The sequence below is a fragment of the Podarcis filfolensis genome, assembly GCF_964270895.1.
Source record: "Podarcis filfolensis genome assembly, chromosome: 8".
Taxonomy (NCBI): Eukaryota; Metazoa; Chordata; class Lepidosauria; order Squamata; family Lacertidae; genus Podarcis; species Podarcis filfolensis.
Window position 1 is genome coordinate 38,173,469 of NC_139611.1, and position 17,157 is coordinate 38,190,625.

General features: G+C 43.4%; 1 protein-coding gene across 10 annotated transcripts in view; it reads right to left on the reverse strand.

Moving 5' to 3' along the window:
- The window catches only part of FTO (FTO alpha-ketoglutarate dependent dioxygenase), a 262,862-nt gene that overhangs the window by 183,160 nt on the left and 62,545 nt on the right, over window positions 1-17,157 (reverse strand). For 6 of the 10 annotated variants that reach the window (XM_083626301.1, XM_083626297.1, XM_083626300.1 and 3 more), the window contains exons 6-7: window positions 13,970-14,113; window positions 6,820-6,939 (exon numbers count right to left, since the gene is read on the reverse strand). The exons of 1 other annotated variant lie outside the window; for it this stretch is intronic. In XM_083626301.1, coding sequence (XP_083482427.1) covers window positions 6,820-6,939; window positions 13,970-14,113 — 264 coding nt within the window. Of the gene's footprint in view, window positions 1-2,321; window positions 2,472-6,819; window positions 6,940-13,969; window positions 14,114-17,157 lie in introns of those variants that run through there. 3 more of the 10 variants (XM_083626299.1, XM_083626304.1, XM_083626298.1) reach the window with 2 other exon arrangements.

A 17,157-nucleotide genomic window follows, 5' to 3' on the forward strand; every position in this document is an offset into this window, starting at 1 on the left:
GTTGAATAGGGGGCTAAGTTTGCATTTTCCTCTCCACTCAGCACAGTATTACATAGAAAGCAAAACATTTATTTATATCCTGGGATATTACTATTTAGCCAAACCTTTGTATATCTTTCTAAACATCAGGAGCACAGTCCGCATACCAAATTTCTCCAGAAATGGTTGGGATTAATTGGAGCTTAGCCCTACCTAGCATAATGAAAAATTGTTGAGATTTTGATACTGCAAGGAAACAGATCCGTTTTAATAATAATTCTTTACGCAGTGGAGTGAATGAAGGTCATCAAGGCCAACTGCATTCTAAATACACAACTCTATTGTTAAACGGACTGTCAAATGAAGGAGGGGAAGCTTCATACAATGCGACATGATTTGCATTTTAAAAAACACATATGAAATGGAATGTTAAAAAAAAAAAGAATCTGCAGAAATGTGTCATTCAACGGTAAATTCTTTTTTAAAAAACAAGTTTACTCCACAATCAAAATACATTATTTCTGCATCGTTTTATCTTGCATTAAGGAAGAAGGAAACGGTTGAGATTCTTCTTGGATTGTTTTTTCCTCTCTCATTCCCCCCCCCCCTTTACATCTTTCCTCGTTCCCTCATCTTCAACGCAAACGTTAAAACATTTTTATAGGTAAAATAAATGTCAGTTTTGCGAGGTTTTGCATGAGACCAGACCCTGGGAGACAAATTGTCTGTGCGCTGAATCTCAGAACAGCTTCGGCAAGAGCTCCCTGGCATCACATGAGATTTCAGCCTTTCAGAACAGACTCTACCCAGAAAGCAAAGCTTCTACAAGCCCTTTCAAATGGTAACTCTGCCTTTGAATTCGCAGAGAACTTTATCTTGATGTTGAGCATGATAACGTGCTAATCTTGGGCAACTAAAATTAAATGTATAGATATACACACAAATACGTGAATTGCTTTCATATAGTTAAACGGGTGGGTTGGGGGAAACAGAAAAGAAATAGAGGACACACAAACTTTAAACTGGTTTGCCTTTCAATGTTCATAAATTCATGCCATAATAAGCAGGGGGAGGGGATGGAGAGAGAAGGGAAGGAGGGAGAGAATGTGGTTTTATCAGAATGTCATTCAAATGAAAGGTTTAACATTTACATCACAAGAGTGAGCTGTGAGGGGAAACTATCCTTAGGGGAAGAATGCCAAGAACAAACAGTAGAAGATACACATACACTAATACACACAGAGACAGTAATGTCACACACACACACACACACACACACACACACGAAGACATCCATGAGCTACAGACCCAGAGATGTAAACTTTTTGTAATATGTTTCTGTTAGAATACTCGGGAAATTATTGTTAACATGAATGAATTAACATTCCAAGATTTCTTTATTTTTCAAAAATCTACAAAAGAAGCAATTCTCAAGAGTATCTCCCATTAGAAAAGATCAAAGGCATAAATATAAAAATGAACGACAAAAGTTGTTCACCTCAAACAAGAGAAGGAATTAATTCTGCTTTAATGGTTTTGTTTTTCCTGTTAGTCACAGATTTCGGAGAAAAGCAGAAATGGTTTGTATATATGGGAGGGGAGGACGCTAAAATATACATTCCTCCCCCCCAACCCTCCACAAAAGCTTGTTTTGTCTTTATAATTTAAACAAATACATGTGAAACATCCAGAGGTTTTGTTTTTGTTGTTTTAAATTAGCTTAATTTTACAGAGACCAGATCTGTCGCAACACGCTGCACTTTTTAAAAATGTTAAATTGCTGTTGAATTTGTTAGCCCACAATTGATTTCCTGTATTATGGAATCTTAGAGATTATGGTTAACTTGAAGAAACAGGGGTAAATTTTGATACTTATACCGACATGTAGCTGCATTATTATTATTATTATTATTTCCCAAACGGACTTGTTGGAAGCCTACCTGAACACTAGCTCAACAGTGCCCCCTGCTGCCAAACAGCTAACGTTTTTAGGAGTTTGGGACAGGGGATAGGTATGAAAGGAATACGACCAACTTGGGGAGGGGTGAGTTGAAAGAGAGTAAATCTGAATCCCAACCATAATAAGCACCCAAATTTACTTAGAGACCCAACAAAAACAACAGACATTACCTATTAACATTCTCTTCTGTCTCCCTCAATAGCTCAAATTAATTGTGATTAATGTGTTAGGAGTCATAAACATTAAAGCCATTCTTTTTAAGATTTAAATTAGAAGCAGCTTCTGTCTTGGCCTCCAAAAAAGCCTTGCAAGCTTGCTGATAAATATCGTCCCAAGTCCCGTTGAAAGGAGATACACTTGACAGCGCCGTGTTTCTAATTAGAGACACATGGAGACGTCACACCAATTGCAGACAACTCAGCCCTTGAGAATTCTCCGGGTTTGCAGGTTTTTTCCATGTCCTCAACACGCAGCGGAGATAAAGTAGCAACGGAACCATCTTGATTTCTGACTTGCTAAGCGACACAGCTAACTAGGGGGAGAAGGCTATGACTGTAGCACCAACAAAGACAAAACAAAAACCCCAAGGGTAGCCAAGAGTGAAAAGGGAAACCGCTTAGATCAGAGTTTTTCAAGCTCCAGGCAGCTGCAGGACTACCCACACCCTAATTTCAAATTTGGCAGACATTCTTATTACACTCAAAAATGAACTGAATGCAACAGTAAACTATGGATTAACATTATGAGGATGAGACACACACACACACCGGCTTGTGTGCACTCCCCACTCCTTCTCCTCCAGCGTGGTCGTAAGGAGGACAGAAGCTTCTAATCTGATCTGATATGTGGAATCAAAGAAAATGGGAAGCTTGGGGAGCAGGGATCCTAGGCTCTTCAAATGTGCTAAAATACAGTTTAGCTTTACCTCTCAACCAGCTCAAAGAGGACCAGTCACTTTGCAAATGGGTAAGAAGAGGAAGAATTATTGACACACACACACCCCAGGCATGCCTTCTGATGAAGGGAAGAGGCAAAGCCCTGAAGGCAGATCCCTGTGTGACATCACAGCATCAGCCCTGATTCAATCCCACATACAGATGTGGCAGCATGACCTAGCCACAGCAAAGGCCCTTTGAATAGGGACCATCTTCCGCAGAAACTGCTGCTTGCCTTCTATCACTGTGCCATTGAGAGCGTGCTCACTTATGGCTTATGTGTGTGGTACGGAAGCTGTACTACCCAGGACAGGATGGGGTTGTGCAGAGTTGTTAAGGCAGCAGAGAGCATTGTTGGCTGCCCACTTTCCACCTTAGAGCAGATTTATGCCACAAGGTGCCATAGGAAGGCACTGGACATAGTAAAAGATCCATCGCATCCTGGTCACTGTCTCTTCGAGCTCCTGCCGTCGGGACGGAAATACAGGACGATGAAGACAAGAACGAGCCGTCTTAAGAACAGCTTCTTCTCCAGAGCGATCTCGGCCCTGAATGGGAAGCCTGGACTTTGAAAGTCATCTAATCTTCCTTGCTGTACTATACTGTATTGTTTTAATTAGTGTTTTTATGGAGCAGTCAAGTAATTTCGTTGTCCCTGAGAGGGGGCAATGACAATAAAGATATTATTATTATTATTATTATTATTATTATTATTATTATTATTATTATTATTATTATTATTTTCCTACCATGAGTTGGTATGATGGACACCTGAGGGTGGCATGGGTAGCCAGGTGGCATGTTGGGTTTCAGATAGCACCAAGCATGAAGACTTCTGGGAGAAGATTTATAATGAACTGAAAAAAATGTTGAAATATACATTTATTAAGAAACCAGAGGCCTTCCTTCTTGGAATAATAGGTCCGGAATTGCCCAAGAAAGATGTTAGATTGTTTTTGTATGCCACAACTGCTGCAAGGATTTTGTTAGCCAAGAATTGGAAAACACAAGAAGTGCCAACAGTGGAGGAATGGCAGATGAAGATGACGGACTTTGAGGAGCTAGCCGACCTGACTGAAAGAGTCCGCGACCAGAAGGAGGAGGAGTATCAAGAAGAATGGATGAAATTTAAAAAATATTTAGTTAAATATGCTAAGATAATTTAAACAGAAATACTTGCAAATACCAGATTGGCTTAGGATTTAAATATGTGATTTTATATAATAATATGTTTAAAGTTTATATGAAAAGTAAGAAAGAAGTTAGCTAACTAAGTAAATTTTATGAGAAATTAGTCTTGGAAAACTGTTACAATGATATACATTGAAATTCAGCCAGGGGGGTTTGAGGAAGTCACCTAACAATGTTAATAATAGTGGGATAATTACAGTTAGGATTTATGTGTGTTTGTTTGTTTATAAATTTGGAAAATCAATAAAAATTTTGAAAAAACAAAACAAAACAGATAGCACCAAGCATGGTCTGAAGCTCAAGTGGGGTTCTTTCCCCATCTCTTGGGCCAACTAATCCTCTTAGGCTCCACCCTCTTTCTGAAAAGTGAAGAGCCTTAAAGGGCCATGAGCCTAGCACTCTGTCAACAAGGACCCACACTCCCCATATGAACTGATCCAGACTCTGCAATCATCATCTGAAGCCCTACTCCGCATGAGGTCCAAAGGGTGGTGACGCGAGAACAGGCCTTTTCAATGGTGGCTCCCCATTTGTGGAATGCCTTACCCAGGGAGGCTTGCCTGGCACCATCATTACGTATCTTTAGGCACCAGACAAAAACATTCTTTTTTTGCCAGGCTTTTGGCTTTTAAAGATCTGTGGTCTCCTATACTGGGTGGTAAGTTTTAATCTCCCTGTTAAAAATATGGGTGTGTTTTAGATTTTTCTATGCTTTGTTTTATTATGGGTTTAATGTATATTATTTATTTAATGTTAGAAGTTTGCTTTGGGTTGCATAGTACCTACAGGACCACCTATCCTGGTATGCCCCGCGGAGGACCTTAAGGTCTATAAATAACAATACTTTGGAGGTCCTGAGCCTCAGTGAGGTTAGATTGGTTTCAACTAGGGCCAGGGCCTTTTTAGCACTGGCCCCGACATGGTGGAACGCTCTGTCACAAGAGACTAGGGCATCTTTGACATCTTTCCGCAGGGCCTGCAAGACGGAGCTGTTCGGCTTAGACTCACTCTGACCCCTTATATGGGATTTGGTATATAATTTTTTCCTTGGTTTTTTTGCTGGCCCATGTAGGACCAGCATGGGTGGCTGGCTCGGGTGAATACCTGATGTTTCCTCCCTTTATGGTCTTGATTTATGGGCTACTACTAAAATGAGGCTGCATTTTAAGCTGTATTTTAAGACGGATTTTAAGCCGGATTTTAATTAACTGTTTGTTTGTTGTTGTTGTTGTTGTTTTTGTTTCTTTTTCTATTATGTTTTATTGTAATTCATATTTGGTGTTAGCTGCCCTGAGCCCGGCCCTGGCCGGGGAGGGCGGGGTATAAATAAAAAGTTGTTGTTGTTGTTAAAGTTTAATAAATAAAATGAGCTCCCACTACTCCAACCAGTCCTCCACAAGAAGAACCCATAAGGTGATGTGGGGGTCACATGTCAGCACCATGGATAGCTCTGAGTGCACAACTTTCTCTGGCAAAAGCTGGGGCCTGACTGGATCCTTGCGTGTCCCTCTGTCCACCTTTCCACTCCTAAGTCCCTGACCAAGATTTCAAGAGGCAGCCACCCTCCTCTTGAAGGCAAGAGTTTTTCCTCCTGCTCTCTGGGACTTCTCACCTGGTACTCCCCCTGCATTACTGGGTAGGTGGTGCCGATTGGGCGGGTTTAACCAAAAGGGCCAAGCAAGAGGCATGGAGGGCAGCCTTCACTGTGTGCAGGGTGGCACTGGGCTCAAAACAGGGCCTTCACTATTCAGATCATCACGTTTTATGCTGCATGGGAGGAACTCACAGCACAGTTTGAGAATTAGTAAGGTTTCCTAAGACATGATTGTATTAAGCACTAACCATTAACAAAAATAGTTTCCTTCTTTATAGGTATATCCAATGGTTGTATTAAAACTAAAAGAGGGGGAAGAAGAAGGGGAAGGAGAAGAGGAAGGAGAAGGAGAAGGAGAAGAAGGGGGAGGAGACACAGAAATAGTACCATCAATATGCATTTACAAAGTGCAAGTTTTCTGCCCCAATAGTTTTGCAATCTATCTGACACAGGGGAAACAAAGGAAAGGAGGTAAAAGGAGCAAGGCTGGTATCTTAACTGGACAATCCTATGCACCTAGTCCACCAGCTTTAGCTCCACTGTATCCAAACCATATCCAACTCAGGAGGTGAAGCAGGGAGGAAAGCAGAAAAAGTGTGGTGGGTAAAACTATCTATATTTTCCCTTGCTCCCTCCCATTGGACTCAATGAAAGGGAATTACTTAAGCCTGCCATAGGTTTCCAATGCAACTGTGGTTTAGGAATTAGCATTGGTCTGCTCTACCCCCGTGCCACCTTGCTTCACTCAAATTTTCAAATATTTAAATAGGAAAAGTATGTGCATTATTTCAGTGCCAGGTATTTTGGGTTAGTTACAACAGGGAATGGAGAACAGGGGGATGGAGACAAAGGCTTCTGGGGAAAGTTGGGTTAAGAAGACAGGGAAGAGGAGTGGAAAAGAGAACCCATATCTTGTTAAGTAGCTGCAACTCTTTCAACTGTGGACTGGCAACAAAAGGGCAAAACAGCATCCCCGAGGTGCAGGATTAGTCCAGGGCCAACTAGTTTCCCTTTCAAAATAAGCTTAATCAACTAAGGCCTAACGGTCTTAAAATGGAGTTGGGAGATTTAAGGTGTCATCAACTCACCAACCCACAGCAATTGGGAAAATTGGATGCAGAGTATGCTTAGGAGGCATGATGCCAAAAACTGGTACATACCATGAGCTCCAGCTTCCTCCAAAATTCATCCAGCGCAGCCATTGGTTTGTCCCACCAGTCAGTGCACTTCCTATAACGTTTACCCTGGAACCAAAATTGTCGGAGCCACTCAAACTCAACCTGCAACAAAGACAACATGGGGGTTTTTCCCCTTAAAATTTTCCCAAGTGGCCCTTTTCTGCCTATGCAGAAAAACAGAGGAGAATCAACTGTATAGGAGTAAACAAATGTTTACAAAAAGGCTAGCATAGGTTCAGCACAGAGCAAGATATGCCTCTCTCTGCCTGCCACTTCCAGCTCTCACACACAACAACTCTGGCGACTGTTCTTCTACCTTTTATTATTATTATCCTTCGCAACTTAAATCTGTTTGGGTTTCAGAGACTGGAATACAGAAAAACTTGGTTGCAAGCTAGAAAGTTTTCCACAGGCATCTGGTCAGTCACTATGAGACTAGGTTGCTGGACTAGATAGGCCACAGGCATAATTCAGCAGGCTCTCCTTGTGTTCTTACAATCTGATTCAGTATAGCATGACTTTATGTTCTTGGAGTCAATCTGTACAATCAGACCTATGTGACATGCCTGTAGCTGCACTTTACTATGGCAGACTGCATGGAGGAAATCTCAGGAGTGGGTGGGTAGGTGTGTATAAAACACACACACACACACACACACACACACACACACACACCAGAACAAGTAATATGCCAAGAAACAGGTTCCAGTGAGCTTTCTTTGTAGAAATTATTTAATATGGATTAATATTCACGTGAGATCACCCACCTGCAATCTGAAATGGTACAGCCCATTGACAGTTTTATCCCATGAACCATCCTATCTTATAGCTTGCATCGTAAGAATGTCAAAATGTTGCTACGGTAGATCAGACCGAAAAGCTATCTACGTATGTGCAGGGGTTCAACCCAGCAACAGGTTCATCAGACAAGTGTGCTGATCATGTAGTTCAGCTCGTCAGCTCCTAGCCTGCTTTCATGCAGTCAGTGATGTGCTGCAGAAGTAACTAAATCTAAACCATGTGCCCTTTAATGGAGTCTCCCCACCCTTTCCATTGTATGCTCCCTTCCGGGGGACTCCACCAACATTTGATGGTGCCTTTCAAAATGACATGAAGGAAAGAGACAAAACATTTCAGCATCTTGTGTTGCCACTACTGTAGTTAAGGAGCAACAATGCAACTTCAGAGAGCTCATTGGTTAATCTTCAAGCATAGTTCTTTTTTTCTCCTTTTTTCTTTTGTGATACCCAGATCCCACTCTCTTTTCTTCCCTCTCTCTTTTTTAAAAATTCAGTTCTGGTCAATTGGAACTGTGTATTTATCTTTGTTATGGTAGTTTGTGTTTTATACACAGGCTTGAATCCCCTTTCAATCTTCACCTGAGACCACAAAGAATTTTGTTCTGTTTACCCTGACTGAAGCTATGATGGGCCAAACAAAGAGAAACCTGTGGATGGAGCAACATTGAACCCCCTCCCCCTCAAAGTCCAATGATTAAGTTCTCACCTGATAATATTCTCTTCTTTGCTGCTGCTTCCTCCCCCCCTCCCCAAATCCTTCACTGCTTCCTCCTCCCCCAGGCTAAACAGATCAGATACAAAAGTCTGAAAGTGATTTTAGTTGACAGTCGCTAAACACCCGTTTGATGTGTGTAACTGCTTTCAATAGAAGCTGTTTAAACAAAAAAGGCTATAGATAAAATAAAATAAAAATTAAAGACAACCCTGTTGGTAAAACATATTGGTAGGATTAGTGGACACCGGTTAACAGAGGTACACCTTAGATGTTTTGAAAGAAAGGTTACACAAATAGTTTAACTTCTCTTAGTATACAGGCTTAATAACACATGTCCTTCCCTAACAGGAGTTCAGCTAAAGTTGAGACATCCTTCCAGCATAAGCCATATATATGGGTCTATAGTGGGACTATAAAGAGGGATACTAGATAGATAGATGATAGATAGATAGATAGATAGATAGATAGATAAATAGATAGATAGACAGATCTGCAGTACCATTCTAGTAATTGGGCAAAGGACTCAATCAGCTGATCCCACCAGGCCCTATTAAGTTCTAGCTGCAAAGCTCTGAGCAACTTGTATTGCTAGAGAAGGTCTTGCCTGGCTAAGCTCATCTTCCTTGCCCCTGTACTGTTACAATTTGGAATGTCACCTCCTGACTGACTGTCCATGGCAGACCCATAAATGGGTGAATTGCCACAGGAAGAGTTGAAATGCAGGGCTTCCAATGTAGGGTGGAAGCAGGAAGAGGGAGACAAGAGGACGGAAGCACAGCAAAGTGAAGGCAGCTTGCAGGCCTTTCCTGCCGATGCTTGATGTAGAATATTCACATATTTGCACCCGGATTCTGAACAAAGCTAAGTTGTTGTTTTTTTAAAAAAAAAGTTTGTTTGTTTGTGCCAGTGTTGTTCTTTCAATGGGAAATCATTCATACCAAAGCCAAATCAGGCCGCAGCAGTAAGCTGAATGGCACCACCCCAGAGTGCATTGTAAAAGCAGAACAACATAATGCTGCACACTTTTTTGTCTTGATCTCCCTCTGTTTGCAGCACTGATTTACCCCCGGCGTCACATCCAACTCTTCTCCGCTCGCCCTTTAAGCTATTATTAAAGGCACACTTTGAGAGTTACAGTCGATAAGGCACGGGGAAAAGGCCAGCGGACGCTGGCTGACATTTGGTGAGCCGGATGGGGGGTCCTCCGTTAATTATTTAAAGGCACTTGGCTTATGAAATGCCACCTAGGCAGGTGATCTATATTTCCTCTCTTCAACGCTAGCTGGCCACCGACTGCGCTGCCATTTCGGTGTAATGCGCGAAACGCACACGTTAACCTTACCTTCACTGTGTACATCAACACTCTTCTAAGCGGTGACCTAACAGTCTGCCAACACAACACCTTTGCAGTGGGTGTTAAGCTCAGGTAAGCCATAGGGACATAGGAAGCTGCCTTATACTGACTCAGACCATTGAGTCCATCTAGCTCAGTATGCTTTACACTGACTGGCAGTGACTCTCCAGTGTTTTCCAAGACAGGGCTTTCTCCCAGTCCTACCTGGAGATGCCAGGGATGGAACCAGAGACCTTCTGTATGCAAAGCAATATGCTCTGCCACTGAGCCACGGACCTCGCCCTAACAAACAGCCTTCACCTAGAAGCAATGCAAACTCCCTTTATTGTAAGCAATGTCCAATGCACTCTACAGCACTGACACTTGGTGCTGTTGGGAGAGGGAAAGGGGAGAGGGGGGGAGAGAGAGAGAGATGACCATCACCATGATACTAGGAACTGAGTTCTACTCCCTAGCCAGCAAGCCCAGCTACCCTGAATCCAGCATTTTGGAATCACATTGTTCCAAACCCTAAAGGGCGCAGGGTTGTATCCAATGTTAGTTCTACTCAGCGTAGCACCACCAAAATGAATTGGCATGACTAACGTAGGTCCATGGATTCCAATGGGCAGAACTTAACTGGACACAACCTATATTTTGCAAAATGCTTACAACCCATTGAGCAGGGGTAACTGATGACTGGCCGGGCTGGATTGGGATCATGGGAGCTGGCATTCTGGAGGCCGCCATGTTGACTACCAACTTCATGGGCAATATTGTGGGAGGTAAATGGAGGGAAGGAGCTGCATGCAGAAAAGATATAATTGTAATTTACAGTAGTGAGATAGGAGTTCTGCTTGAATACTTTACCATGGTGCTTTTGCATTCCTGCAGACCTGCCCAACTGCTTGCAAACTTATTTTATTTTCCCTATTTAATGCTATTTACTCATGAGTGATACCCACCCCCCATCTCTGTGCACCATTCTAGACACATCCCAGGAGCTGAATAAATCTCAAGCACTGGCCAGATCAACAGCTCAGCATTCATTCAGCAGTGCCAGATCGTATATTTCAGGGTAAATTACTAGTGACCAAACAATCACCTGATTGCTTGAAGGGGTAATTTGATTCGTTCTGTAACAACTGTGTGTGCTGTTGCCTTTTTTATTATTGTAAAGATGGCTGTACCTCAGTAGAGTTGCCCCAAGTAGTTACTCCAATAAGCTTATCACACTCTTTGCCGACCTACGTAACACTAGCCAAGTGTTTCGGGTACAGTCTGTTAATTTTAAAACAGGAGAGCGAGACACATTTGTTAATCTGTGATGTTTTTATGATGCTCTCAATCTAGTGGTTCTGTGCCCTGTGCAGTCCAGTCAAGCTCCAATTAGAGTGCATTATTGGGTTCAAGTCAAAGGCCTGACAAGTATCAGGATCACAAGTGGAGCCAGATGAAATCCACAGATGGACGGGGACAATCTTTCAGGCTGTCAAGGGAAAAGATATGGAGTGGGGTCATTGCCATTCTGGACACAGCAATATAAAACTGAGAAGGGTAGGAATAGTTTGGTTTTTTTTTATTGGTCCAATTTCTACTGCTTAGAGGGCTCTCATGGGTCAGAGAACCTTCCCCCCTACACACACGGACTGCCACTGCCTTGCAACCTGGCAGCAATAAGCCAGAATCTTGCAGAGAAAAGTATTTATGCGGCAAGCCCACCGTGGAAGAGTACCCGCTGCAGTTTATGGACATTTTTCACCATCTCCACATAGATCAGGACTAGGGAACCTATAGCTCCCCAAATATTGTAGGAATCGAAGTCCTATTCTGAGCCAGCAAGGCCAATGGCCAGGGATGATTGGAATTGTACTCCAACATCTGATGGAGGGGGACAAGTTCCTCACTCCTGACATAGATCAAACTTAGGGGAAACCTGTTCTGCTTTGAACCAGAAAGTACAAATTTGACAGCGCTGATTGGCTGCCCTTTGTGGCACTCACAAAGCTGATTTCCCTCTTCTATGGAGCCCAGCTGTCTATTGCACTTCTTGGCTGACCTTTGCATCAGCCACTAAGCCCTCTCCCCTCCTTCTCAGAGCAGTTTTTGCACCATAAACCCCCCCCCCCAAGAGTGTCTGGTCATAAGAGCATAAGAAGAGCCTGCTGGATCAGGTAATGGTCCATTTAGTCCAGCATCCTGCTTTCCCAGTGGCCAACCAGATGCCTGTTGGAAGCCATCAAGCAATACTCCTATTGCAATTTCCTTTGTTCTCGCCAGCAAAGAATTCCTGCACTGAAGAAAGTTCTGGGGGACTGCTGAGCTATCTCTAGGACTTCATATGTAAAGCTGAGATTTTCTTCCAACATATGCCTCACAGATTAAGAACATACCAGTTGTATTAGGCCATGAACCTACCAAGCATTACTCTATAATTAGTATACAAAAGGCATGTGGTCCTTTTTCTTTTTTCTTTTTCTTTCTTTCCCTCCTCCTCCTTTTTTTTTAAGGGAGAATCAAAGACCTGCATTAGCACCGCAGATGTCTAGGCTTCCCGTTTACAGTGGGATTCGACAAAGAAATGTGTCTCCGCAGCAATGTAAACCACAGATAAGTTGCCCACATGTGTGGCAGAGAGGAGAGACTTGTCGGGAGGAAGAGAGGGAGGGGGGAGCCTGCTGTTGTGTGGAATTAACCCACTTTCTGACTGGAAAGCTAATCTTGGGGAAAGGGGCTGGGAGGGTGGGATCAAAAGCTTATGAACGGGCAATTCCAAACTCTCTTGCTTTATCATGGCATGTAGAAATTGAGATCTACTGTTGGGGTGAGGATATGGTAAAGGAGTTCAGAGTGTAGGGAAGTACTACTGCCTGCCAACCAGTGTCTGAGAGGACCAGGCGTTGAGTATGGAGGGCAAAGTTGAAGGGGCCAGAGCCAAAGGGACTTACGGGAACAGCCCAGAGCCTTAGAAGAGCCCAATGGCCAGGCTAGTTGGGAGATGCCAAGACACTGCTTGGAAATGCTTACCGCCAGGAATATGCTCCAAGCTACAACTCTAGCATCTCACCACAATACCCCAAGTTTCCACTTCTAGTCCTGCAACCTACCAGTCAGCACCTGCATGTTCTGGCTTACTGGGTGGTAGGCAGTCTCCATCAGGCAATTCCAGGAAAGTATCAAAATCAGGATGCTTGGTGTGTATTCCTGGTGTGCCACAGCATCTGGCTCATAAGCTGCCTCCAGGTTGGTGGCTCACTGTGTGTGTGTGTGTGTCCAACATAAAGGGATTCATCAGGGGTGGGGAGAAAATAGATTCTGCTATTCTAGTAAACACTGGCCAAGTACTTGCTGGTTGTTGGGATTCTTGCAAAGAACACTGGAGTAGGTATCATCAGGGCATGTCTTCTCTTTGTAAACAAGAGAGAATACTCAGGATTTCAAAACACAGCTCAGGTTATGTCATAACTGCCAAGAGATCCTGAATATACATTCTTGCTTGCAAACAGTAAGGATTGTGTCATACTGAGTTAGTTACGCCCATTAACTTCAATGGTTCTACTGTGAGTAGAACTAGTATAGCATATCACCCTAATACAGCAATTTCAGTTTTCAAAAAGTAGATTGCACAAGTCGTAATATATTTGAACCTTTTTCTCATTACAAATTGAACTGAAATCCCCTGTACACACCATGGGTTCCATATTCAATGTTAGTCCTATGCAGAGTAGACCCATTGCAAATAATGGACAAGACTATCTTAGGTCTATTACTTCCAAAAGGCATCCAAGGTTAGCTGGATACAACCCAATGGAATCCACCCAAATCTTATAGTCAAGTGTTATGCACCAAAACATGTGACGCTACCTTATTCAGAGTCTTCTAAACCAGTGGTGCAGAACCTGTGGCCCTGAAGCCATAGTTGGACACCAGCACAAAACAGCTCCAGCAAGCATGGTCAATGGTCCAAGATGATGGAATCTGAAGTCTGGTAATATCTGGAGGGTCACAGGTATCTGGCCCTTTCTCAAGACTACATAGTAAGCTTCCTTATACCTGTTCAGGTCACTTGTCCATTTAACCCAGTGCTGTCTACTCTGAACTCATGTAGCTTTCTAAGCGTTCAGACCCAAGGTCTTTCCTTCCACCTGATACCTGATCCTTTTAACCAGAAACACCAGGACTGAACTGGGAACTTCTGCAAGCAAAGCAAGTGCTCTACCTATATGAAATGCAAATTCCACACTCCCTGTGCAGCTTTTCTTTCAATGTAAACCTTCTTCTCACCTCATTATGGGTTTCTTCCACTCGCTTTATGTCATCGACATCCAGAGATTTCAAAGTCGGACAGCTCAAATGTGTATCGGTGCACAAGTTCTGAAGTGCTGCATTGCACTGGTCCAAAATATAAGGCAGGGTCCCTTGAGAGCACTGTTAGAATTCATAAATGCAGAAAGAAAATTTAGCCCCAAATGGAGTCAAACAAGCAAAAAAGAGATTCCAAAACCAACTCCAGTCACTTAAGAGACTGGCACGATATTAAACTATAGGTATGCAGCATTAGCATCAGTAGCTGCACTGATTTCAATTGCTGTTGTTATTATTACTACCACGATTTTGTAAGTCACTTGTTACCCAAAGGTATCCAAGTGACTTACAAGATATTTAAAACATAAATATAAATACATTATACCATAAAGATATCAAAACAACTGTACAGTCACAGGAAGCTTTGGCAGCACACTAGTAACAAAACAACATTAGCTTAGTCTGTCAGAAAGCCCTTGAAAAAACAATGGTCTTTGCCTAGTGTCAAAAAGCTGTCAACAAAGGCGCCACATGGATATACTGCACAGATCAGGAGCCACAAATGAAAAGGCCCTGCTCTCATACTCCAAGCCTCAACTGTGAGGGAGGACCTGGAGAAGGGCTAAAGGTCTAGGTAGTAATAGTACTAGCACTAGTAGTACCTGATAATAATGTTCAATAATAATAATAATAATAATAATGTTTAAGAAGTCCTCAGTGGCTCTATGGCCCACTGACATCAGAATATGAGCTAAATAAAATGAGTATAATGTGATGCATTTAGCACTGGGATCTACCACTTCAGGCTCTTGTTGAGGTTTCTAACATACCCCCTGCAGACACAAAGCTGTCAGGGTAGACCTTCCTTACTGGCATGCAGGTTTTGTTCACATTCCCCCCACCCCCCTCACTGCATTTGGATCCCCTGACTGCACTAGGTAACAGTATAGCCCAGCAACAACAAAAATGCTGCAACTGAAATTCAAGGTAAATAATCCATGCTGCTAGCCCAGTTCTAAGAACTGTTGCAACAACAAAGAAAAGCTTAAGATCAAAAACACGTAGCAACATCGTTGGCAGCTTGAAACATGAGAGAGAACCAATGTTGCCACAACACTGTGCTGGCATTGGAGACAGATATGCTTGCACAGGTAATTACGAGTAGAGAGTTGGATTGCCTCAGTGTTTAAGATGGAAAGTGGGCAGCTTCTTTAACAATGATCTAAAACCCCCTCTCTCTCTATTTCTCTCTCTCTCTTGCTTTTGTTGGTTTTTTTAAAAAAAATGTTTTCATTTATTTTCTCCAAGGAGCTCAAGGTGGCGCATGTGGTTTCCCACCCTCTCAGCTAATCCCCACAACCACCCTGTGAGGTGGGTTAGGCTGAGAGGTTAGGCAAGGTCGCCCAGTGATCAGGGGTTTGAACCTGGTCTACCAGATCCTAGTCGGACACTCTAACCACTACACCACTCAGACTGATGTATGCAAAGGACTCTGAAGCCTCCTTACAATCACGAATGTAACAGCATAAGAAGAGCCTGCTGGCTCAGGCGAATGGCCAGCCAGATGGCTGTGGGAAACCAGCGAGGACAACATGAGCACAAGAGCACTCTCCCCTTACGCAGGCTCCAGCAACTGATATTCAGAAGCATTACTGCTTCCAATTGCGGAGGCAGAGCATAATCGTGATAGCTAAGGACACTCGCCTGCAAGGAAGCTCTTTAGCTCATTCTGCCAAGTGTGCTTAGAAACAAGGCAAGACCTGTCTCTAAAAACCTGGAAAAAAGCTGCAGGTCTCCAACCCGTTGCACTCCAGATGTTCTGGACTACAATTCCAATCCTCCTTCACCATAGGCCATGGTGGCTGGGGGAATGATGGAAGTTGGAAGACCCAAACACCTGGGAAGGGGGATTGGGAAAGCCAATTTGGGAAGGCTAGGGTAGGTAATACTGAGTTCAGTAAAAATAAGACTAGTTTTATCTCTCTCTCTCTCTCTCTCTCTCTCTCTCTCTCTCTCTCTCTCTCTCTCAGAATAGGGCCCTATCTGAACTATATATTTAAAGCAGTATTATACCACTTTACTCCTGCCAACCTAACAGTTCGAAAGCACATCAAAGTGCAAGTAGGTAAATAGGTACCACTCTGGCAGGAAGGTAAACGGTGTTTCCGTGCGCTGCTCTGGTTTGCCAGAAGCTGCTTAGTCATGCTGGCCACATGACCCGGAAGCTGTACGCCGGCTCCCTCGGCCAATAAAGTGAGATGAGCACCACAACCCCAGAGTCGGTCACGACTGGACCTAATAGTCAGGGGTCCCTTTACTTTACCTATACAGTGGTACCTCAGGTTAAGAACTTAATTCGTTCTGGAGGTTTGTTCTTAACCTGAAACTGTTCTTAACCTGAAGCACCACTTTAGCTAATGGGGCCTCCTGCTGCCGCCATGCTGCCGGAGCACAATTTCTGTTCTCACCCTGAAGCAAAGTTCTTAACCCAAGGTACTATTTCTGGGTTAGCGGAGTCTGTAACCTGAAGCGTATGTAACCCGAGGTACCACTGTACCACTTTAAGCAATCATAGCTCCCCCCACAGAATCCTGGGAACTGTAGTTTGTTAAGGGTGCTGAGAGCTGTTAGGAGACTCCCTATTCCCCTCACCAAGCTACCATTCCTAATGGATGAACAATCAATCTCTCTTCCCAGGGACTTCTAGGACTCCATACAGTGCAAAGGAGGGCCTAAACCTATACCCCAGGGTTGGCTCAAACACTACGATGAGCTTCTTGGAGTAGCAGTGGGGCTACTAATGAAACTAATTGAAACATGGAATAAAGTAATCGATGGAAGATGGATCTATCCATGGTTTTGAGCTACAAGGGACTTCCATAAGGAGCTTACAAACACTGGGTAGGTGAGGGGCCAGGGCAGTCTCACAAGATTGTGTGGGAGGGTTGCTGTCTTCATGCACTGCTTGTGGTCTGGAGGCGTCTGGGTGGCCATTGTGGGGGAAACAGGATGCTAGGTTAGCTCAAACTTCGTTCTGATCCAGCAGGGTTCTTCCCACGTTCTTTAATTAATATGCAAACTGGGGTGGGGACCTCAGGTACAAACATGCCTACGGAACCCAAGACTTTGAGGCGGTAGGGGGCTGCTTGCTTAATTCAGGGCCCAGA